Source organism: Lithobates pipiens, unplaced genomic scaffold (genome assembly GCF_037356315.1).
Source record: "Lithobates pipiens isolate NorthernLeopardFrog02 unplaced genomic scaffold, aLitPip1_a1.2 Scaffold_22, whole genome shotgun sequence".
NCBI classification, from domain to species: Eukaryota; Metazoa; Chordata; class Amphibia; order Anura; family Ranidae; genus Lithobates; species Lithobates pipiens.
In genome coordinates, this window is record NW_027507784.1 from 95,049,337 (window position 1) to 95,074,481 (window position 25,145).

General features: G+C 37.4%; 1 protein-coding gene across 2 annotated transcripts in view; it reads right to left on the reverse strand.

The window, feature by feature from the left end:
- Positions 1 to 5,412: 5,412 nt before the first annotated feature.
- Positions 5,413 to 25,145, reverse strand: part of XIRP2 (xin actin binding repeat containing 2) — a 264,735-nt gene continuing 245,002 nt past the window's right edge. For both annotated transcript variants that reach the window (XM_077447917.1, XM_077447916.1), the window contains exons 7-9: positions 15,434 to 24,995; positions 11,361 to 11,494; positions 5,413 to 5,559 (exon numbers count right to left, since the gene is read on the reverse strand). In XM_077447917.1, coding sequence (XP_077304043.1) covers positions 11,400 to 11,494; positions 15,434 to 24,995 — 9,657 coding nt within the window. In that variant the 3' untranslated portion in view covers positions 5,413 to 5,559; positions 11,361 to 11,399. The remainder of the gene's footprint in view (positions 5,560 to 11,360; positions 11,495 to 15,433; positions 24,996 to 25,145) is intronic.

Consider the following 25,145-nt stretch of genomic DNA (forward strand, 5'->3'; position numbering starts at 1 on the left):
AAAACAAAAACCTCCCCTTAAGATAAATTAGGTTGGTACACACAAACTGTTTCATATTTTGCTCCTTTCGCAAAGGGAATTTTAGGTGCATATTTGTTTATAGCACAAATTGCATTTTAATTTTTATGTCAAGAGAGAAGACAAAACGAAATAAAACCAAGGCATATTAGAGGCAGATCAATATCTTAAAATATTCTTAACTGTCCCTCTTAGATTAAGCGAGAAAGAGATTGAAAACTGTTTTGTGATAGATCACATTTGGACTTAAAATAACTTTATCCCAACATGTGTGAAAGGGGTAGGGGAATTGAGCAAATTTACTTTATTACTAATATGAGCCAAAGTTTAATCCAGGTAACTTTGCAAACTGTAAAAAGTGCTTTAATATATTTTCATCACTTTCCTGTAAGCAAATCTAATTTGTATTGTGCCACATTCCACTGACTAAATATATGTTTCCACTAACTAAAGCCATTTTCTGGATAAAAGTACTGCACACCTGACATTTAGCATAAGTACCTAGTTTACCAGCAAAAATAAATGTGATTTAGCAATCTCTACACTCATCATCTTCCAAGCAGTTTGTGTGTAGGTTCCTGACCCACTTAACTCTTATTTAAATTGTAATTTACTTTTATTCCGTTTTTATTTCCTATCATTTGATAGGTTTTTCATTATGTGAAGAAGTACTTTTAAAACGTTTATACATAACATTTTACAAGAGTTGTCTGTATGAGTGAGATCAATTACAAGTTACAAAGGTCTTACAGTAAAAACAGTATAGTATCCAACAAATTTCCTTTCTGTCTCTGAAATTCTGTCTTTCTTACATAGAACTGATTATGTATAAAAACAAAAATGAGAAAAAAAAAAAACTTTTCAAAATCATTCTCACAAAACCAATGTACATAATATGTCTTATATGAAATACACATTTTGTTACCTTTCTATTTTAGGCACACCAGGTGCTTGTAGACTTATACTAGAAACAATAAAATATAACAACTTTATTTTATATATTATTAAGAAAGGCAATGTCTCACTAAACTTGACCCCCAACCGTTAAAGAAGTGAGTTCATACCTTATACAATCATCTTAAAAATAAAAAATAAACAATTGTGCTCCTCTGCAGTAGCCTCTTGTTATATGTCCCAATATATTCTATCATATTCAATTTTAAGCTTGGAAGATAATTCTGCATTGGGCACAAGCTTCCTTAAGCAGATCTGTTCTGATCTGACGCTTTTTCTCTGACCATGTTTTTTATAATAAATGACAAAAATGGAAATAAACCCTTGAAATACATTCTTTATGACATAAACTGGACATCCATTATGATTAGTCATACAGTATATGCCAAAATCTGATCACATGATTCAAGCCAAATAGGTTTAGGGACTACACTTCTGTCAAAACAGGATGTTCAGGTTAGGGGGTGCTAATTATAAGTGCACTTTAAGACCTTATTCTACCATTCACTGTAAAAAAAAATATATATATATATATATATATATATATATATATATATATATATATATATATATAATTTACTTTTACAATTTACAATACAATTAACCATATTTTGAAATTGTATCCCCCCTCTCATATTGGTTATATTATATAAAGGTATTTTTTTAATGAAATGCTTCTATATTTTTTAGCTCTAAAGTGTTGCATAGCTCTGAAATATGATGCATGATAAATATAGTGACAGCCCAATTGGTATCCAATTTGAAAAGACAGCAAAAACAAAGGAGCACAGTCTACGCTATAAGGATTTGTAGGAGGACCTTTGCAAAGGACCAGCATATTTCATGGAGTGTCTTTAGGAGGGGGTTGTGAAAACAGGATTACAAGCTAGTCGGTATGTTCTCTTCTTTAACACTGTTGTAGGTTTGCTTAGAAGCTAGTGAGACAGGCCTTTTAATTCATGGTATAAAATATTTCATTAATGTTCTCTCTGTGGAAACCAAATGCAAACTAACTGCTGACTTTATTGCTTTTTGATTTAGGATATATAATTTTCATTAGGGGATAGGATGCTAAGTTTAGCAGTGCTGATTAAAATATTCTGTCCACAATAGGTAATATTTAATATGGAGGCTTCTTCATCAAAACAACTGACTTTACAGATGGCTGTGTTTAGCACAGTTGTTGTGTAAATGGGTGTATTAATGCTGGACTCCAGGCATGCAGTATATAAAAGCACCATGGTAGAGTTTATATTAAAAAAAAAACACTACATCTATTTTTAATACAACTAGTTTAGATACCTGAATCCTGTCTTTACATTAGCCTCCTAATGTTGGGAGAGGAAGGGTCACTCTCATCCAGTTAATACCTTATTGTGTGCACAGTGCTAGCAGTCTAACAATGTGAATATATTTAAAAGAGTGGATAACTCAGGTATGGCTTCATCAGTGTATTGCTGCTTCTTATTGCTGTCCAGTCAGCTCTGAGATGGTGGTACCTTGCCTAAGTTGTGTTGCCTAATTGTGATGGAAAATAGTGAGAAAATAGTGAGGTCACTGACCTTATGTGCTATGTATGTGTGTGTGTGGGGATGAACAGAATAATAAATCTTAGGGCAGGTAGAAGTGGTTTGGTTATATGAACTTCAACTGTTTAAAGTTGCCCGGAGTTCAACACCAGCAGGTCCATGTATACAACAACCATGGTTCTCCTAGGGTTTTGCGGTGGCCACCAGTATTCATGAACTACAATGCACAGTGCCATAGACACATGAAATAACATCTATGTACAGGGACTTTTAAGATAACTCTGTGTCATCAGTCCTCTGTACAGAATTTATTTAAAGAGGATCTGTCAAGTTCCAAATAACAGCAAGAGTAAAATCACCCAGTGTGCTATGCACTCAAGAAAAATAAAAAAGTATGTCTCTGTGCCTCTATACACCTGCCTTTATAAACCTTGTATGTAAATTTTATAGAAGAGTATTCAACTTGAGGTGTATGAGACAGAACTTTGTTATAAAGGTCAGCTTTCTTGTCTCACAGTGCTTGGGACTTGAGATAAATGTGACTATAACGTTTTTTTTATAATAAACATGTCATACATACCTGCTCGCTCCCAATTCAGCTCTGTGTGTCCATTGACACACCTGCCCCCCCCCCCCTCTCCTCTCTGGCTGTGATTGACTACAACAGTAGTTAAATGGCTCCCACTGCCTGCTGCCTCTCTGTTCAATGAGGAGAGAGAGCCAAGAGTTATAGGGTTTTTTTTTGGGGGGGGGGGGGGGGGGGGGGCTGGCTGCACACAGAAGGTTTTTACCTTAATGCATAGAATCCTTTAAGGAAAAAATCTTCTCCCTTTAGAACAATTTTATTATATGCCAGGAACAGCAGCTGAATGTCATTTGGTGTTGTTGGGTTTGCTTGGGTTGGCATAATCTGATTTTCCCTCACTATCCACAGGCATACTGTTTTTTTGGGCTGGCTAGCTGGTAAGAGTTGTTTTTTGGTTTGTGCTGTGAAAATCTCTTCTGTGCATTTTACATTAAAAGCAAGGTATAAACTCAGGTGGTCACCATTTTTGTTTAGTTTGCTTGAATTGACATTGGAGTACACTGGACGTCTTAACTTGATGTGCTTTGCTGGACTTCTGGTGTGCTCCTACACCTTTAAGGTGGAATAGGCTGCATCCAGGCATATCTGCCCTCAAAGTATCCATTGCTATATATATATATATATATATATATATATATATATATATATTCCAACATGGAGACTTTTAAAGATTCGAGTTAGGATCACAGTCTACAAAGGGGCCTTGAGAAGGCAGTGCAGCTTCCACATACTCTAAATCTGCAAATGTTTTACAACTAAAATCTCTGTTTAATGCAAATTGTTAGACAATGCATTTTTTTCTTGCTGGCTAGCTGGTAAGTAAGCTTTTTGTACATACTGCTAGTTCTAGTGTGTAAGGATTCTCTGGGGATATCGATGTTTGTAAATTGTTCTGTTACTCTGTAAAGTGTGTAATGCGTTGGCACTATATTAATAAGGAAAATAAATCACACAGAATAATTTTTTTTCTAAACTCTCCTCCAGGGAGGGCACAAAGAGCCATATCCTTTTTTATTTTTTTTTTATATATGCATAGCATCCAGGGGACTATGTGCTATTGTATGTTAAAAACTGACAGGTCCTCTTTAATCTTTTGAAATACACTTTCTAGAGTTTTTTCTTCTCAGTAGCACTTTCAAACTTATTTTTTTTAATTATTATTTGGAATACTGGTGAACAAAATTTCTAAGTTCTTTATCAATGCCTCTGAACATCCGTTGCAAGAATGTAATACTGTGTCTAGCAGCTGTGCTTCATCGTCTTTCACTCTTGTACATCTTCAAACCTGAGCTCAAAGTACTTTGCAGAGATAGCTCTCTACCTGTTACACAAGGCTCATTTATAGTGAGGCCTGGCATAACACATGAATTAGGCTCCTGAAAAGCGAGAGACTGTGTTGACAAGCCATGCAGAACAATTGCTTCTGTCGTTTCTTTCTTCTGATACGTATTACACTGATGTGATATTTCAGCTTCACTTTTCTCTGAATCCAGAATCTTATTTGTAAGACGATCCAAGACAAATGATTCTTCAGACGAGAGAGGATTATTATATGGTGAACCTAAGTCACCTCTCCCATACTGCTGGATGTTCATAGAAAAATTATTGGAAAGATGGCCACCTTCACCCCAAACCACACGAAGCCCTGAGATTCCAAGCTGATTGTCTGATTTAAAAGATTTTTGTCCATTGCTCTGGTTGACTTTGGTTATAGTGTTTTCATAGTATTCAGTATACATAACAAAATTTATATTGCAGTTGTTGTTGTTGTTGTTATTATTACTGTTTGGACTGGAATATAGTTCATCTTCATTTCCATTAATCTTAGTAACTTTCAACTCACCGTCCAGATCTTTGTTTTCAAAACTTTCTGCATTCATTCTAGAACTCATTCTTTTGGTTAACTCATTTTTAAGTTGTTGAACCCCATCTGAGCCAATCTGTGAGACCTTGTTTTCCCTTGCCAATTTTAGACTTTCCTTACTATCCAACATTTCATTACAAATATTAGCTGGTTTTTCACTTTCCGACTTGCCTTGTTCCCCTCCCTCTGGGGGAGGCCTTACCACATCCACATGCTGCATGTCTTCTTCTGGTGGCCATTTGGGTTTGTTGACAATAACTTTCTCAACTGTGGAATTCTGCCTCGAACTGTCTGGTGATGGAGGCCATGTTATGCTCAGCTTGCCAATTGCACCAGATGTCTGAAGGGCTGCATCATCCAAATGGTCATGCACTTCATCTACAATCAAGCTTTGTGTACTTGCCGTACTGGACTCTTTTATTAATGTTTTACTTTTGTCTTGTCTTTCAACGTGAGGTGCTGCAGTTGTAGCTTGAGTTTTTGGATTCCATAGCTCTTTGTGTGGTTTATATCCAAAGCCTTCATCATAATTTCCTTTTGACTTGAAGAGTTGTTTAAAGTGGGGTTTGCAGTATATGTTTCCACGGAGAGAAGCATAATTTCCTAAACTGTGATGAAAGAATAATAAGTTGAACAGAAACTTCAGAATGACCCTATTGTATTGTATCAGAATTTTCACAAGACACACACAAACCCAAAAAGAAACCCTCACCCATCTCTTTCGAGGCCCTTTTTGACATAAATGCACATAGGTAGTATAGCCCAAACTTTTCTTTGTACCTTTAGAGTATGGAAGGGTTTAAATTCCTATCAGTTTATTTTTTGCTGTTTGAATCCCATTGTGGAGATTTCATTGTACTTCCTCTTCTGGAGATATGACAGGAAGTAAGAGAAAATCTCTCCAAAGTGAAGCGCAATCTCCTCTTCCAGTTGTCCCCACCCACCTCTTGTTCTGGTGACAGCTGTACAATTTTACATTTCCCATCACTTTTTTCTTGGTTGCAAGGGTCAATGGGACAAACAGAGAGTGCAAATCTCTCCAGAAGGGGAACAAACAGCAAAATAAGTACACACATATTAAGCACCAAACCCACAGCAAAACAGTCCAATAGCTTTACTGTACATAACATGATCATGTAGCATAGCCAATGCATTTTGGGAGCCCAAACACACTTCCCTCTCTATCAGGGCTACAAAGTAAATGCAAATGTAAAAATCTGAAATATAAAAGTCAAGGGAAACACGAGGTGTACCCATAAAGTGATGAGAATGATAGTTTCAAATTATTTAATTGAAACATTTTACAATTGAACATTGTCTGCTTCAAAGTATGCACCTTGGGAGTGTACACAATGCTCTCAGCAATTTTTCCTTCTTCATAACATCCCTGGAAGTCTTCAAGTGGGATGGCGTTCAGAACCTGCACAGTGGCTCTTTGGATGTTATCCACACTACCAAAATGGTGTCCTTTCTCATGTTCAAATCCTGAGTCATGATTTCATGAACAATTGACTTGGTAATTCCCTCTGCAATCATTCTGTTAGTGAGCTGTTCGTGACGGTTGAGAACAGACCTAACTGCATCCACATTCTGTTCCATTTTTGACCGATGGCTCACTAGCAGAATGATTGCAGGGGAAAAAGGAATTACCAGGCAATTGTTCATGAAATCATGACTCAGGATTTGAACATGAGAAAGGACACTATTTTGGTAGTGTGGATACCATCCAAAGTGCCGCTACGCCGGCTCTGAACGCCATCCCACTTGAAGCCTTCCAGGGATGCTATGAAGAATGGAAAGATTGCTGGGGGCGTTGTGTATACTCACAAGGTGCATACTTTGAAGGAGACAATGTTCAATTGTAAAATTTATCAATAAAATATTTTAAAAATACCATTCTCATTACTTTCTGGACACACCTCTTATAACCAGTTATAGTTAATATAATATCTGAATCCAATGAATAGCAGATGCAGAAATGATAGTATCTCACAAACAAATAATGAAAATTCGGAACACTTCATTGGCAAACAGTAAAATTACTAAAATAGTCTAGAATATCTTATTAAAAACAAGATAATACTACTACTGCATAAATGGAATGAGATTTGTTAGTGAGACTAAATAATAACTCTACAGGAATAATGATGCTTAGAGCATGATGCAAATGTAATCTTTGTTACTATATTGTATAAAGATACGTGAGACCACAAGTGCGTTCCACAAGTATGTTATGTATAATCCGATTCCTCATAATTATGTACCAAAAAATAGATCCATTTCTATAAACTGCAATAAGTAAAAGCATACTTTTAAATGTGCTTAGGTAGACTCAAAGATACCAGATAGATCGGTATCAAATGCAAATATCATTGAAAACAATGTATGTCAGTGAACAAAAAAGCTCAGAAATTAAGGGGTTAAACTAATTTATATTCGTTTTAAAGAAAGCCTCTGACTGGATAGAATAAAAAAATAAATAAATAAGAGACATTTACGTATGTTCTTGTCCTTGTTCTTGGCTGGGCCATTAAGTATCATTCCTTTTTCCTGCAGTCTATTACTTATGCCAACATCGGTATGCATGCCCTTTCATTTATTCCTTAATATTTTTACATTTGTCCTCTTCAGCCATATGTAGCTCCTCACCCTCCTTTCATTCCTTCCTCCCTAATCCACATGACCTGGATCTCCCCCCCCCCCCCTCTTGAATCCCAAGGGGCTATGCAGTTACTCATTTGCTCATCTATTAACACTATCTTGGCATGCCCCTTAAAGCTTGTTCACATGGGTGGCCCAGGATCGGGGGGGGGGGGGGTTATAAAAGCAGTCAGTTAAACTACGGTTTTACAGCCCCCACTCTGACCTTGGAGATGCAGGCACCCAGGGCGGCACACATGCCATGGCAAAAATGAAATGGCATGTCGCATTTGATGAATGGTACTATTGGCGAATGTGATACTCACTCAAGTGCATTGCACACTGTTATGGCATGGCACTGCGGAATTTTTTGGGTTAGCCCCCTCGTTGTGAGAGCTGTTATTGAATTTTTTGTTTACATGTTTAAAACAATTATTTTAATCTAATGATTACATAAAAGCCCAAACACATTATATATTTTCTGAAAGCAGATACTCTAGAGCAGGGGTCTCAAACTGGTGGTCCTCCAGCTGTTGCAGAACTACAAGTCCGATCATGCCTCAGCCTGTGGGAGTCATGCTTGTAACTGTCAGCCTTGCAATGCCTCATGGGACTTGTAGTTCCGCAACAGCTGGAGGGCCGCCACTTTGAGACCCCTGCCCTAGAGAATAAAATGCTGGTAGTTTCATTTTTTTATGTCACACAATATTACTGCAATGGTTTAGAAAACATAAAAGTTCACTTTAGGGCACACAAACACAATAAATTATCCAATTTTTGGGGTAAAATATAAAAGATGAGTCTGTGCCATGTAAAGAGATACCCAGTGTGCCAACCCTTAAAATTGTGTGCACCCATGAAATTTCCTACATTTTCTATAGGTGACATTTTATACATTTCTAAAGGTCCTCAGTTAAGTCAACCATGAATAATGGGCTTTGAAATATTGGTCTCTCTCTGGTGTGCGGAGTGATTTTTAACATGTGTAGTAAAAAAATAATGCATTTGCATCATAGTTATTATCATAACTGACATTGCTGACAAGTCACATTTCATAGTTTCATCGTTGGTAAGGTTGAATAAAGACACTAGTCCATCCAGTTCAACGTGTGTGGGTGGGTGTGTTCATGTCGATAATCATTTCCCATATTCTTGTATATTGTGTTCACTAAGATGTACGTCCAAGAGTCTTTTAAGACTATTAATACTTCCTGCTGACACCACCAATTGTGTCAGAGAGTTCCACATCCGTATCGCCCTGACAGTGAAAAACCCCATATGCAGCTTAAGGTTAAACGGCTTCTCCCCCAATCTCATTATGTGGCCCTGTGTCCTCTTACACTCCCTGAGACTGAATAGTTTTTTCCTATGCTGGAATCACCATTGAAATATTTGTAAATTGCTATCTTATCTCCCCTCAAGCGTCTCTTCTCCAGGAAGAACTCATTTAGCACTTGTAGTCCAGTCTGCTTATTCATTTTGTTGCACCAGAGTTTTATAAGGTGGCAGAATTATCATTTTATCTCTGGACTAAATTCCCTTTTAATGCATGCAGCCTGCATTTCATTTATAGGACACTAGTATTGTGCTTCATTTTAAGATGACTTTGATCATCTTATTATTTTTATTGTTTATCAACTAAGCATTTTGATTTTCGTTATTTGTTCATAAGATTTTATTATTTCTGAGTCGGCTATATACTCGATTCCAATATCATATGCAAAGGGATATATATATATATATATATATATATATATATATATCCCTTGATTTTTTTTATGTTTAAAACTTGCATTTGTTTTGTAGCCCTGATGAAAAGGGAGCATGTTTTGTCCCTCAAAGCACATTAGCTGTTCTATATGATCACTTTTATGAACAATTAAAGCATTTGGACCCTTTCGCCTTTGGTTTGGTTCTTGTGTGACATATGCCCGTGCTTTGAATTACTTTTCTGTGTATCTACCTGAGCCCTGGTGCACATTGATGCTGGATTGAAATTTTGCAAGTTCTGCACAGATCTCTATTGAAATCACACATGAAATTTGCCAAAAGTAGTACAAAAACGAATTTTGGAAATCGGTGCGGCGCCACAAAGTCGGAGTTGCACCGATTCAGACGGTTCAATTTCGGGAAAAAGACGTTAATTGGCATGCGATATGACATGTCAAATCACATCAATGTGAACCAGGGCTTAGGGAAGCCTCACTCCACATTTGCAGCCTTACCTGACCAAGTCAGCTCATTAAATATTTATGGCCATTTCGTGTTCTGTAACAAATAACTGTCAAAGTCCGGGTGCCTTTTTGATATATCTCTTAGGGGCAATATTAAATCCTGGCAAGGGTTCTAATCTTTCCACACTGTTCCAAACTCAAAAAAATAAATTTTGACTGTACATACATTCCGGAAGTAAGGCCATCCATTAAAACGGTTTCATTTCCGTCACATGCCAGAAATATAACATTCCCATTGGTTGTGTTCTCAACCAAACTGTCAAACCATCCAATGGCTGGTGTCATAACTGATCACATGTGCAGCATCATGGCAGTTGTAGATTAAACAGTGGCAAAGATGGCAGCTTCCTTGGCTGAAAACTATAGGATGGTTTACTTACACTTTAAACGTCAAGCAGATATAAAAGACACAGATGAATGTAGCTCTGTTTTCAGCAATACACCTTTTGTTATATGCAAACAGTTTAAGCACCTTAATTTGGTTTGGTAAAAGTCTCTTGCAGCCAGTGGCCAATATGCCATGCTGAATTGCAAGGAACAAGAAAGGAGAAGAAAGCAGAGATGAGCTGCCCAGTCTACTACTTCTCCTTTCACTGTCCAGTCACAAGTTGGGGAGGGATAAAACATGTAACAGTGAAACTGAACTGCAGCAAAAATATGTGCAGGGAAATTATGGCACCTCTCAAGGCATCCTACTGTACATATCATCCTGCCAGCTTCCTCTCTGCTGCATATTCTAGTCTCTCAAGAAGCTCCGTTCCATCTATCCACAGCAATACAAAGCCCTGGGTTGTACTCCGTGTGTGTCAACCATGTTCCAAAGTGAAAGTACAAGTTTCAGCTCCAGACCCCACCCCTGGCCACGTCCCTCTAAGGCTGCTTTCACACTGAGGTGCTTTACTGGCGCTATAGCGCTAAAAATAAAAATAGCGCCTGCATTGTGCCTGTAAAGAGCCTCTCCTGTTACTAGGAGCGGTGCGTTGGAAGGACAGCAAAAAAAGTCCTACAAGTCGCATCTTTGAGGTGCTGTAAGAGTGGTGTATACACCGCTCCTACAACGCCCCACCCATTGAAGTCAATGGGCAGCACCGCCGAAGTGGCAGCAAAGCGTTTAAGCCTTGTGGGCGCATTTAACCCTTTTTTGTCCCTTAGCGGGGGGTTAAAAGTTTTAACTTTTACTTTTTCACTTTTAACCCCCGCTAATGGCCGAAAAGGGCGGAAAAAACAACAGTAAGGCCCTGCTTAAAACAGTGAGCTTTACCGCTGACGCCCCCAACACCCCAGTCTGAAAGTAGCCTTATGCATTTCACCCAGACTGGGCTTAATCGTATTGCTGTGAATGAAAAATTTGATCTCTTCTCTGCTAGATTCTAATGTGACAGAGCTGTGTAAATGTCAGAAATGGATGGGCAGAGATACAAATCCTTTGGCAAGTAAAACACCACCCATATATGTACATATTTCATCTGCTCTTTCAGCTGTTTGTCTAAAGTTCAACTTTCATTATTTAAAGTTTTTTCATTGAGACCACTCACCTTAACTTACTCCTACAATGGTTACAGCGGAAGCAGTTCTTATGAAAGATCTGCTTGTCTGCCACCAGGCATTCCATTGGGTAAACCTTCTTTTGACAGACGGTGCACGTTTCCTTTTCCGGCGGAAGCGTTTTCTAGAAAGAGTATAACAAGATATTAATTCTTGTTCTATTCTTGTTTTGATTAAAGCTTAAAAGGTAACTCCACTTTCATGTAAAAAGTATAGCAAAAAAAATATATTGCATATACAATTGCTACACAATCCAAAAATGTCCTTTCCTTTTCATTCTGCAGTCACTGTAATTTTCTGTATAATTCAAAAAAGCAACATAGCAACCTGGAGGTGTTCTGTACACCATTGGTATACAGAACTACCCCAGAATTGTCATTTTCTACCTGCGTGAGTGAAAGTCAAATTTTAGGCACCCCCTACAGTAGGAATTTCAGTTTTGGTGATCTATTTCCCCAGGGTTGAAATAAGGAAGATGATCATTCAGCTTTTCTCATGAAAACATTGAGAGTGCACCAGCTGATTATAATGTACCAGTTCCCCCCAATTCCTTTTTAGAATCAGTATCCAAAAGGCATGGTGAAACAGACAGCTATTTCTGCAGAGGGGATAGTTTTTTTGTTAGCAAAAGTGGAGTTACCCATAAAGTACATTATTTAAACTCTAAAAGTTATTGTTTTTCTTACTGCACAAAACTCACATTTCTCTTTCTGGTAGAACCTTGAAACTGCAGAAGCTACATGTACGTGCTTTTATTATGTTAAACATGCATTTAGCACAACCAAGTCAATTCGATTAGTGCTATTTACCATAACTGTATGTGGGCCATCACTGTGAGCCACTATTCATGCATATGGAAAAGGGATGGGGGAGCCTGATTCTATGGATTGGGATCACTGTTCCCTTTAAAGGTTGTCACCTGAAAATTGTTGCCCATGCAATGCTTAAATTCATAAATGGTGCAGAGCCTACATATCCCTAACATCATCTCCCATACCCATGCTGAACCCCTGTTTTGTCCTTTCATACCAGGTCCTGCCTCCGGACTTCACAAAAAAATCTACCTTTGTTATTTTTTTTTTATGCATCTTGCTAAGCAGGCAGGTGGAGTCACCAATAGTCATGCCTGTAAGGGGCTAGAGCTAGATACTGTGGTATTGAAAGAACTAACTCAAAGCAGTTTGAGTGCATTTTCATACTTTAAGACTTTCTAAGATGAGAAAGAGAGACACCCATTACAGTATACACACAGTTATGTGGACTGTAAATTATTATTATGCAAAAAATGGTTCGTTGAAGCCACAAGTACTATTTTTTTTTTACTACACTTTTTATTTATGGCTTTTCAAAGTCACAAATGCAATCATTTAAAGGATGGATGAAATATTTTGTATAGTGTAACACTTCTGGTAGTTAGAAAATCTATATTTTTAAAGAGGTGTATACATCTAACAAAAAAAGAGGAACACCTAACAAGGAAAGAGGAGCAAAATAACTTGGTTCCAAAAGAGGGACAGTCCCTCCAAATAAGGAATAGTTGGAATCTATGCATTTTTAAACTTCATTACAGTTGCAAAGCTTCCTAAGTGTTATTAGTAGTTCAGAGTTTCCTTGCCGTGCTCCTACTTGCAGAGCTTAATCAACTGTGGTGTATACAGTCCTCTATGTCATTGGCAACAAGCTATACAACCTTTGGGAAGGTCCGTTTGCTTCTGTAAAGGCTACAATACACGTAGCAAGCCTGTCAAATCAAATAATTTCTGCACATTTACTCAGTAACCGGTTCATTGATAGGACACGAAAGATCATTTGAAAATGCTCCTGGGACTATATGGACATTCAAAAACTACCTTGGAAGAAAATCATATTTTCATCTGTTCCCTGTCATATAAAGAGCAGTAATTGAGCATGGGGTATTGGGCTATGCAGTGCATGGGAAAGATGAGAAAATAAAATTCTGATCTAAAATTTAGATTCTTCATTAGTCAATAGTTATCTGTTTATAGCCAGCTTATTGTTATCTTATGTTTACCTTAAACCAGAAAACATTGAAAATCTATTCACTTGAAATAGCTACATCCCAGACCAATACACTCAGAAACCTAACCATAACTGCACCTTCAAAGTTATCATATCCTATCATTATAAATTTGAAGTTCTTTAGGTAATTTATTTCTTTTTATGATTTAACCAACATCTGCTGCTCGGTTGTCTATCACAGGAAAGTATGCACGACAGAATCTAGATTATGCTAATGCACATTTTATGCAGCAAGGCATCTTTCAAAAAATTCACTAAGAATTTAAGTTCATTAAAACAAGGTCAGACAATGTTGTTTGAGAACACATACGTAGCAGTTACAATAACATCATAAAATAATGTAGTCTCATTTTGCAGCTGCTCTTCAGGCAGTGTAATAATGCTACATTCTGTGCTGCATTTGACTAGATAATTATATTACATTGATTTTTATTTGGTGAGGCTGTGGAGTTCCATAAGATATGCTAAACTATAGCAGTTCTTATGGTTGTCCAAGGGGTTTAGAAGGGACAAACATTACCCGTGAACTAGACTTAGCCCTTGTACACACGATCGGAGATTCCGACAACCAAATCCGTCGGATTTTGTCCGAAACTGTTGCATACACACGGTTGGACGAAGTTGACGGAAAATCCGATCGTTCAGAACGTGATGACGTTATTTCGTTACGAAGGGACTACGTTCAGGCTAGTAGCCAATAGCTTTGATGTAGGAATTTGATCTGAGCATGCGTGGCACTTTGTCCGATCGGAATTCTCTACACATGATCGGAGTATGTCCGATCAGAGCATTTTGTCGGAAAATATTTCCGGCAAGTTGGAAAATTTGGTCCGACGGATATTCCGACGGAAACAGTCCGATGCAGACCACACACAGTCGGAATATCCGACAAAACGCTCCGATCGGACACATTCCGTCGGAATCTCCGATCGTGTGTACAAGGGCTAAGACGTTGCACACTAAAGACACATACAAGCACTCAAAGGTTTAATTATATCTGTGGTTTACAACTCACACAGTGCTCATATATTTTCCATATACAGTAGGTATTTTTGTGGTTATTAATGTTTTGTTATATAAAGTATTTGAGATTTATCATATAAGTCAAATTCGTATTGGAATAAATAACGAGAAGATGTTTCAGTAAACTCTACCACTGTATACTATGCAGAGCTAAGCTGTTTTCTAGGGTAACCTATTAAGAGTTAATGGATCGCTTTGTCCCAACATTATATTAAAAGGTATGGGAGTGCATTCTTGCAAGTTTTGAGACCCTAAGAATTCCAAGAGTAAAGTTGTAAGATGTCACTAGTGGCAATAGATGTCAATGGAAGCCATGGTCTAAGATAAGTATCTTGCTACTTTTTCGTAAATTCTATTTCTTTTTTAGGTGTGCCCTAGTATTTTTACTATTAAACTATTTTACTATTTTTTTTATTTAGGATACTAAATAATAGGACTTTGCATTTTCTTATGCAAGGCCCACTTTAACTCTTAGCAGTGAGTCACATAGTGCTTGCCCTGAGATCATACATCAATTAAAAAACTGCCTGTTGTTGCCCTTCACAATGCTGTATCGCGCATACTCTATACGTCACAGCTTCTTGTGAAACAGCATTGTTTCTTTACTTGCTGAACAGTTAACGAGAAACATAAAATACTATTTGTCTGACATTTTGCAATATTTTATGCAGTTATTAAATCATATGCAAACCATGAATGCTGTGAGTGCAATTAGTATGCAAACATATGCAAATGACAGTGTTGTTTTTACCTCAAGATTAAATTCCATTATACTTTCAGCACAGCAGTCAATGTTAGTCACAAACACACAGAGCAAGTCAGTAAAGAAGAGGCCTTTAGGAAAAAAAACAGAAAAGAAGCAGTAGTAACTATACTAGCAGGTAAAAAAATGTTAGTTTTGAGCCACAAATTGTATTTCAACCGAACTGCAAATGACTTCACGCACAGTCTGCAATATTTAGTTTGTTAATGGTGCCTCAAACTGGTCATGCCAATTTACCAGCAATATATTCTTCCTGACGATAGCTGCTTGTCATTTCAGAAGTATCTGAGAGGGTATAGCCAAGACTCTTAAATACCCTTTCACTTTCCTCCCAGGTTTTCTGAAAATTCTTTAATATTTCCTCTGGAGATTCAGCAGTAGAAATGTCAAGCATGTGACCTGATATGACATCTTCATATGTTGGAGGAGCATGTTTGAAATCGAAGCCTGGCTTTACACCTTCAGGGTTCCATGGAGCCCTTGATCTTGTCACCTTGCTTTCCATCTTGTCAACTCCGGAAACCTGGGCTATTGTCTCAGAATGCACTGCTGGTTTAAATAAATGCTCACTGCTCTCTTCTTGACTGCTTACAAACATACGCTTGGATGTGTTCTCTCTGTGGTCTTTAAGCTGTTTTATTGGAACTGTCCTAGATTTCACTGTTAAAGGATCATCAGAAGCTAATTTTTTACTTTCCTTCTGTGATGTCTTTTTTTGTCCAGTTTGTGCTCTCATATGAGAATTTACACTTTCTGTTTGGCCTCCTGTTTGTACTTCTCTTGAACTGTCTGTATTCGATCTCTTATTTGTTTCATCTCTCACGTAAAAATTTTTTACTTTTGGTTCAAATGCGTGTTCTGCAGGAATATTGGTTTTCTGTGAGATGGATAACACATCCAAACTATCCAAGTCTGGGCCCAGCCACTTTGGAATGTGCTTTGGATCACTTTGAGAGTGCGTTTGATGCATTTCAGATAGTCTTGCTTCCTCGTAAATTTCTGTGCGGTCCTCCACTGTGCTTACTGTCACTTCACCTAAAGGTACAGGCGTGGTACTTACAGAGCCTGTGGTATGGCTCTCTATTTTAAGCTGCCTTCGTAAAGTTGAGGGAGAATGTACAATCTCGCATCTTTTTTCTACCACTACTGGAATCGGAGTGACAGCTCGATGTGATGTTGTTCCTTGAGATAACTTTGCAGTGGTGTCTTTGAGTTTTGCAAGCTGCTCTGTACGATTCCTTTGGGGAGATGGAGAAGGAGTTGGAGTTGTTTTGACTGCTGCGGTACGTTTCGGTGGTAATGGTACAGTAACTGGTTCTTTTGGGGGAGCAGAAGCGCATGGAGCTCTGTCTTTTTGTGGCGATTCTGTACGTCTTACAGTAGATTCTATAGTTATATAAGTAGGTGATGGTGATCGCATCCTCAGCAAAGGAGAACACGCTCTAATATCAGAATGCTTCATATCAGTTGGTAACCTACTGAAATCATTGCTGATCTTTCTTTGTCTACTTGCCACGTCAACTTTTTTGGAAACTGTGCTTACTTCCTTCTGTGATACTCCACTTGTTATGTGGGTTTCAGTTTTATTTTTTGCAAATGTGGAATTTCTTATAGCTGTCCGGATATTGCCTTCATAGCTTGAATGCATGTCCTTTGCATGTTTCCTAATGTAGGACACTTGCTCTGTTATCCCTTCCATATTGTTAGAATCTGCCTGGTGTGCCATGTCTTCCTTTTTTTCAGCACTGATTAACCAAGAAGGAACAGTTCTTAGAAACAATCTAAAAGTGTTTATATTCAGAGTTTGGGGTTCTATTTCAAATTTCTTGATACTTGACAATGTCTGTTGCAACTCTTCACATTTTCTGAGATATTCTATTACATTTGAAGATGTCACTTGCTCCTGTGATTCTGAAGATTTGTGAGTTTCATGGCTTTCGGTTACTTCTTTTGCTTCTCTAGCTTGCTTTCCTGCAGCAACATCTTGGACAGTGGAAACATGTTCTTTTGTCACTTCTTTTGGAAGTGGTGGTGGAAGTGAGGTTTGCTGATGACGCATTTGGAATTGCTGGATATTTTTGGATTTTGCCGCATTTGTTTTAACACTAGCAATGTTTTGGTTGATTACAGTATCACTTTTAACCTGCTCTTTCTTAATCTGTAACTTTCGTTGGAATTTTGGTGATTCTATGTGTTTAGTTACTTTGCTACCACTACCAAGATCATTACTTTGCTGTTTTTTTGTTACATTAGACACGGCTTGGACATTAGTAATGATCTGTACTTGCTTCTGCTCGGAAGTTTGAGAAATTGATTGGGTGTTTAACTCTTGGTTTTGATACTTATCTGTTGAAGGTATATTTTTAAGATGTTGATTTAATTTTTCCTTCATCATAACAGATGTGTTGTCAATGTGTTTCGTATTTTCTGTTGAATTTACTGATTTGGCAGTAATTTTGGACTTTGCTGTTTCTAGACTTTGAGTCTCATTTTTAAGTTGTAGATCAAATGGCTTGGCTGTTTGCATCTGATTCATCTGTATTGATTTTTCAAACCTGTCCATAGTTTGTTGCTTTGTTGCCTGTTCTGTTGTTGTGGACTCCTTAACAGCCTTTAAATGCTGCAGCTGGTTCATTTGTGTTTCAGTGGAAAATGTTTGTACTTTTGGAACATTCATGTTGACTGATGATGAGGAAGTAGACATTAACTGAACAGAATTTTGATGATTTATATTGTAAGTAGTGTCTTTTGCATGTTTTTGGTTTTTCATATGAATTAGATCTTCAGCTGGTGCCTCTATAATTTTAGATTTCTCCTCCGATATAAATTTGACTGTTTCTGACTCTTCTGGGGCCTGTTTTATAGGAGTTTCAGTACCTGCTGTTACGATAATTTGTGATACATTCCTGTTTTTGTTTTTCTCCATTTCTTCTCTTTGTTGGCGGTATTTTTCTTCAGCAATCATTAGTGGAGTCTTAAATTTTCTACTGTGTGTTTTAGGTTTTGGGGTGGGAGTTTCAGCTTGAATAGCTGGAGACATTCTAGGAGGAAAGAACACCTTTCTTTTAGGTTTTGTTGCTTGTTCATGAATTATTTCCATCTCACGGTCACATGCAAGTTGATCCAAGTCATGTTCACTCAGCTGAGCCATGGTAATATTTTGCAACTGTTCTGAAGTTTTCTCAGCTGATACAGAGAGCGTTGTTTCATTAGCTTGATTAACAGTGTTCAGTTTTAAAGACTGGGTTAAACTGATTGGTGCTGGAGATATTCTTGGTGAAAACAAAATTTGTTTCTTTGGTTTTAAGGATTCTTCTTGAATTCTTTCTAATTCCTGATCACATGTTAGTTGATCATAGTCTTGAACTTTAGATTGAGAGATGTTTAGGCTTTTTTTATGAACTAAAGTTTCTTGGGTACATGCATTAGCTTCTATTTTAGAATGAGTAGTTGGGATATCAGTTTTTAGTGCTGGAGATATACTTGGTGAAGATACATCTTTCTTGGCATTTAAAGCCCCTTTGCTGAACGTTTGAAACCCGTGATGACTTGCTGTTTTTTCAGAGCGTTGAGAATGGGATTGGGTCATACTAGCATTTTGTTCTTGTACCAAAACTGTTGATTTCTTGGTAAAACTTTGATTTTCATGAATCCTTGAAGATGCTGTGACCCCTGTTTTAGACTGAAAGACAGGCAGCTTTGACTTTGGTAGCAATTCAGGTGCTTTTTTCTCCACATAGTTTGTTGCCTGTTCTTTTTGATTATAGTTTTGTGCTACCTCTGAGTGCTTTGCAGAATATGTATTAGAAAAAGTCTTTGACTCTTTTTTGCTTTTGCCTGACTGCTCATGAGTGGGCATATAACTAATTTTCTTACCGACAAATTCTGTAGTTTGTTCATTGAATTGCATCATAAGTGGTGGGGTTTCAGGGGGAGGTGGCAGCAAGTCATTGTCAATTTTATCCACTACAGGAGGGGGTGGTGAAGGAAAATACTCAGGTTCATCGGTGCCTTTAAATAACAAATAGGCCGGCAATGGAGGTGGGGTTGGTGGAAGTGGTGGGGGTGGTGTTGGTGCCAAAGGAGGCTCTGATACAGGAGTATGCGGCAAAGGTGGAGGAGGAGGGAAGAAGATCTCAGGTTTTTTTCTTTCTTTTATTACTTTTGCATTAAGATTATAATTGTTCATGAGACTTTTATTTGTAACAATTTTACTTGTGTCACTGTTCTCATGGGTGGATTTTATGGTTACATACATATTATCATTATTTTTGGCTTGTTCTGGTAATGCAATACCACCTTCAAACATTAATGTATCACCTACAATTTCTACATTGTTATTGATGGAATCTAAATCCTGTGCTTGCTGAGTATCCATAACATTGTTCAAAGCCATTCTTCTTGACTGCTGCTGTAACTGTTGATTTGTTACTTGTTTGTGAACATGTTCCGAGGTTTGGTAGCTGCTTCTATTAATCATATTGATAGCGCTGGATTTGGAAGTATTGATATTGGATGACAGTTTTGCTTTTTGCATTACTTTGTTTTGATTGATTAGATCTGTTGGCATTGTTTCTATCTGTCCCTTGCTAAATCCTTGAGCCAAATATTTTTTCTCTTCAGATATTTCTTCTGCAGTTTGAGCATCGGAGAATGTGTTATGTTTTTTCCAGGATTTGTTGGCTACAGACTTTTGCTCTTTATCAACCTTAGACACTGTAAGTTTGCTATCCAATTTTTGTTCAGAGGCACCATGAATTTGTCTGCTATCTACTAACATTCTGGAAGTTTCAATAGCTTTTGGTTGGAGTGTCCTAATATTTTTTTGACTTCTGTGATCAGTTCTTGTTGATGTTTCAATAACCTCCTGTTGTAAAGAGTTAATATTTTGCTGATTCTTATGATCCATTTCATTTGTTGTCTGTTGGTCATCAAATTCTATATCGACCAGTTTTCCAACTGAAACTTCCTGTTTTCCTGAGGCTTGAGCTTTTTCAGCAGACTGCAAAAACGTCTTAATTGTATCTTTAACATTTCCTTCAGTACTTGCTCTTCTTTGAGTTGTCTGGGAAGAAGGCTGCAGCAATGTCTTCTTGGTTTCTTTTACATCACCTTGAATGCTGACTTGATGCTGGACATACCTCTTTTCAGCAGAGGAGTCCATTAGGTTTTGCATGGTTGTGCTGATGTCTCCTTTGATTACATTTTCTTTCTCTCCTTTTTTCATTGACTGCTGTGCTTCTTTTAAAGATTTTAATGTTTCCTCAAGGTTGCCATGAATCACATCTTCTTTAATTAACTCAGATTTAAGGTTTACTACTTTTTCTAGAGAATCAATGGTTCCCTGAATGTCACCAGGGACAACATCTGGTTTTTCTGTATCTTTCACTTGGTGAACTGATTCTGTAAGGGACTTAAGTGTTGCAGGAAGGTCAGCTTTAATAATCTCTTCTTTCTGTACAACCACAGTCTGATGGATGGCTTGGTTAAGTGAATTTAGGGTTGCCTTCAAATCTCCCCGTATGATGTCTTCTTTATTTGCATCAAAAGATTTATTTACTGGCTCAGTCATGAAAACCTTAACCGTATTATTTACATCCCCAGGGATGATATCTGTTTCATCAACAGTTCTCCCAATTTGGTACTGCTGTTTTTTTAGCAACAATTTGGTAGCCTCGACATCACCTCCAATAATTTCATCTGTGTGCTCAAAAGCTATTTCATCAGAGACACCCTGTAGTCGTTTTAGATAATCTAAAGCTCCAGATTCAATGCAGGTAGTATAAAACTGGACATTGCCTCTTTCCAAGTCATCAATTTTAACTCTCTCTGCTTTCTCACTTGTCATGGCAGATGACTTTAAATTATAAATGGCACGTTTTACATCTCCACCTACCACTTCATCTCGCTCATAATCTCCATTGTCATTCTTGTTCAAAAGAGAGTACACAGTCATTTTTATATCCCCTTTCTCACTTTCTTGAATAAGTATTCCTTGCTTCCCAAGGTCTTTATGTGAAAGAAGGCTTTTGATAGCTTCTTGCACATCTCCTCCAATAATTTCTTCTCTGTTTGCCTGTACATTGGTGGATTTATTCAGCAATTGTGACTTTGTCAAGTAGATATTTCCCTTTTCTTCATCATTTAAAAGAATCATTCTTTCTGTAGAAGAGTTTTGGGACAATAAGTTCATCATTATATTTTGAAGATTACCACTTATAACTTCTGTTTTTTCTATTTCTGGACTTTTTTGGTTCATGAGCTGGTATTTGGCCATGCGGACATCACCAATTTCATCAGCTTCTAAAATAATCCCTTGAGAATTCACAAGTTTGTGGCTATATAGTTCTTTTAATGTTTCTTGGATGCTCTTTCCAATAAAAACATCTCTTTCTGTTTTGTGCTCATTAAACTCATGCAAAGGTGTTGTTTCAAAGAGCCAGGTTGTGGTCCTAACATCAGCTTGTGGAATTTCTTCCTTCAGTGTGTCTTGAACACATTCATCCCTTACTTGGATTGAGTCTAAACTTTGGTTTTCAAAGAGCCAGACAGCTTCTTGAACATCCCCTTTTTGTATGTCTTCCACTGTTACTGTTTTAATATCATTATAACCTTCCTCATGAAGTTCATCAAGAGTATGAGTTTCAAATAACCAAGTAGAGGTTTTAACATTGCCTTGTTTAATCTCACTGATGCTTACTGTTCTCACAGCCTGAGTGTTATTTTCCTTTTCAAAGACTTCCCTGCTGCTTTTTACATCTCCACTTTCAATAGTTGTAATGGTACGTATATCTAACTTGGTGTGATCAGAAATTGTGTCTAATGGTTGGGTTTCAAACCGCCACCGCACAGCGTTAACATCTCCTTTCTGAATATCCTCTTGAGTAACAGCCTTTATAACAAATACATTATTGGAATCATTAAAAGAATCCAGCGGCTTAGTCTCAAACAGCCATCTTGTTCCTCTGACATTCCCGTGAGACACCTCTTCTTTCTTCACTGTTGTTACTTCATGGTAATATCCTTCTTTATCTTGAATAGCGTATAGGGGCTGTGTTTCAAACATCAATGTATAATTTTTTACATCGCCCTTTAATATTTCCTCCACATCAACTGTTTTTGTCATTGTATCTTCAGAACATTCATCCTTGATCTGATCTAGTGAAAAGGTCTCAAAAATAAAGCAACCTTTTCTTACATTTCCAGCTTGTACATCTGTGATGGCATAAGAGGATTTGTTTTTCTCTTGATTTTCATTGATCTCATCAATAGACTGGTTTTCAAACAGCCATCTGCAATTTAAGACGTTGCCTTTTTGAAAGTCTTCAGATGTCATGCTTTTTATCTTTTGCAACACCTCTTGTGAACTAGAACTAATTTTATCCAGAGGTTGGTTTTCAAAAATGTATTTCATACTTGAGACATCACCAGACTGGACATCAATTTCAACTACTCTCTTAAAGTCTTTTTTCTCTTCTCCTTGGATATGCTCTAAATTCTGAGTCTCAAAAAGGAAGCAAGCTGTTTGCACATCCCTGCCTTCAATGTTCTCCCTTTGCAACTTTACTGACTTATCTGTTTCATCTTGTATGGTGTCAAGTGGCTGAGTTTCAAAAAGCCAAGTACAGGTTTTAACATCTCCTTTCTGAATTTCTTCACTGTTTGTCATTTGTATCTGTTTGTCATAAAGATTTTCCATCGGCTGTGTTTCAAAAAGCCATTTACACATTTTGACATCACCTTTAACAATGTCAGTTTTGCCTTCTTTTATAGTTTCTTCTTCTTCAGCATTGCCAAATTTTATTGAATCCAGTGGCTGGGTTTCAAACAGCCATTTTCCTGTTTTGACATCTCCAGACTGTATTTCTTGAGAAGATATTCCCCTGATAACTTGGTAATTCTCGCCACTTTCTCCAAACTGATCAATTGGTATTGTTTCAAACATCCATTGGTAACTTCTTACATCACCCCTCACAACTTCCTCTTGTCGGATAGTCTTGACCTCATGATAATGCCCAAAACGATCTTCAATAGCGTATAGCGGTGTTGTTTCAAAAAGATTTTTGTTGAGTTTTACAGCTCCCTTATTAACATCTTCAATTTGAATCCTATAGGAAGAATCATCAGTCTGCCAATTTTGACTCTCAAATGCACTTCTACAAGCAGTTACATCTCCTTTGTAGATTTCATCAAGCTTGACTGTTTGAATATATTCTTTCTTTTCCTCCCTTATCTGCTCAAGAGGCCTTGTTTCAAAAACCCATCTTTGATGGCGAACATCTCCTCTTTCCTCCTCATTGGTAACCACTTTATTAAGCTTGCCTACCTCAATTTCTTCTTTGAGTTCATCCATTGGCACAGTTTCAAATAAATGCTTTGTGTTGCTCACATTTCCACCTATTATCTCTTGTCCTTCAAGAGGCCTTTCATTGGCATTGTCTTTCAATATATCCATTGGAAGGGATTCAAAAAGCCAACATTTCTGGTACACATCTGCACCAATTATGTCTTCTTTTAGAGTAACAGCATCATCTTCTTCTTTGATGGAATCCAGAGGTTGTGTTTCAAATAGCCATTTTGCTTTTCCTACTTCACCTTTTACACTTTCTTCTATAGATATGCCTCTGACAACTTTGATTTGGAGTTCATCTTGATTAATCATATCCAAAGGCTGAGTTTCAAACATCCATCGGGCTGTTTTCACATCTCCCTTTTCAATGTCTTCTCTACAGACTGTTTTTATCTCAAGAACTTTCCCAGAGCGATCTTTTAAGACATATTTAGGTTCAGTCTCAAACTTTTTCACTGTTCTTTTAACATCTCCTTTAATCTCTTGGAGCTCTGATCTAAGTGTCAGCATGTTCATTTCCTCAACATAAGAGAGTCTTCCATCTCTATATTGAGTTTCAAATAGGTATCTACCAGTTTTTACATCTCCTCCTTGAATGTCATCAGATGCCTTTAGTATATCTGAATCATTTTCTTTATAAAGTTTATTTAGTGCATCTAATGGCTGAGTTTCAAATAACCATGTAGCTGTTCGGACATCTCCTCTTGCTAAATCTGGAACCTTATCAGCATTTTCTGAAGAACTGGAGGTATCTGTACCAAGGGCATGGATTGGCTGTGTTTCAAACATCCAAGTTGCATACTTGACATCCCCACCAGCAATAATTTCTTGTTCTCCAATACTTTTTATATGACTTTGTTCAGGTGATTCATCCTTAATGGAATCTAAAGGTTGATTTTCGAAGACCCACCGCATTGACTGCACTTCTCCCTTTAAAATCTCATCCCATTCTAAGTACTCTCTTTCTGGACTAAGGCATTTCTGTGGGCTTCCTGATGGATGTTCAAAAACATATCTTGCTTGTTGCACATCACCTTTTTTTTCTGACTGGCTGCTAACAATCTCAGAAACTTCAGAGACATATTCTTTTTGTAAGTTCTTTCTCACTTCTGGATGAATGTGCTTATATAAACGTTTCAACTCATATAAGTTCCTTTGTTTTGAGAACACATCTTTGGTTGTAGTAGGTGAGAGATGTCTTTCAGGAGGAATGGGAGGTTCTGGGGACTGGGAAAAATCTGCTATATCGGAAGTCTCTAAAATATCAGGTGGAGGAGGAGGAGGTGGGAACTCTTCTAAACTTCCGAAATGAACAGATTTAGTGTTAGAAGACTTTGAAGAACGTCCTGTTTTCAGTGCTGAACTCATTGAGTCATAGACATTGCTTGTGGAGCTACAGCTGTTGGCATTTACCACTGGCCACTCAAATTCTGGATGGTCATTATAGATCTTCAGGGGACAAAATACATAACTTTAATTCACCTGTTCAATGTGCGCAAATTTTCTGCACAATATTGTCGTATATATTTTATCAATTATAACCTATTTTTAGATATTTCTAAAAACGTATTATATGTAAAATGTTTGCCAATTTTATGT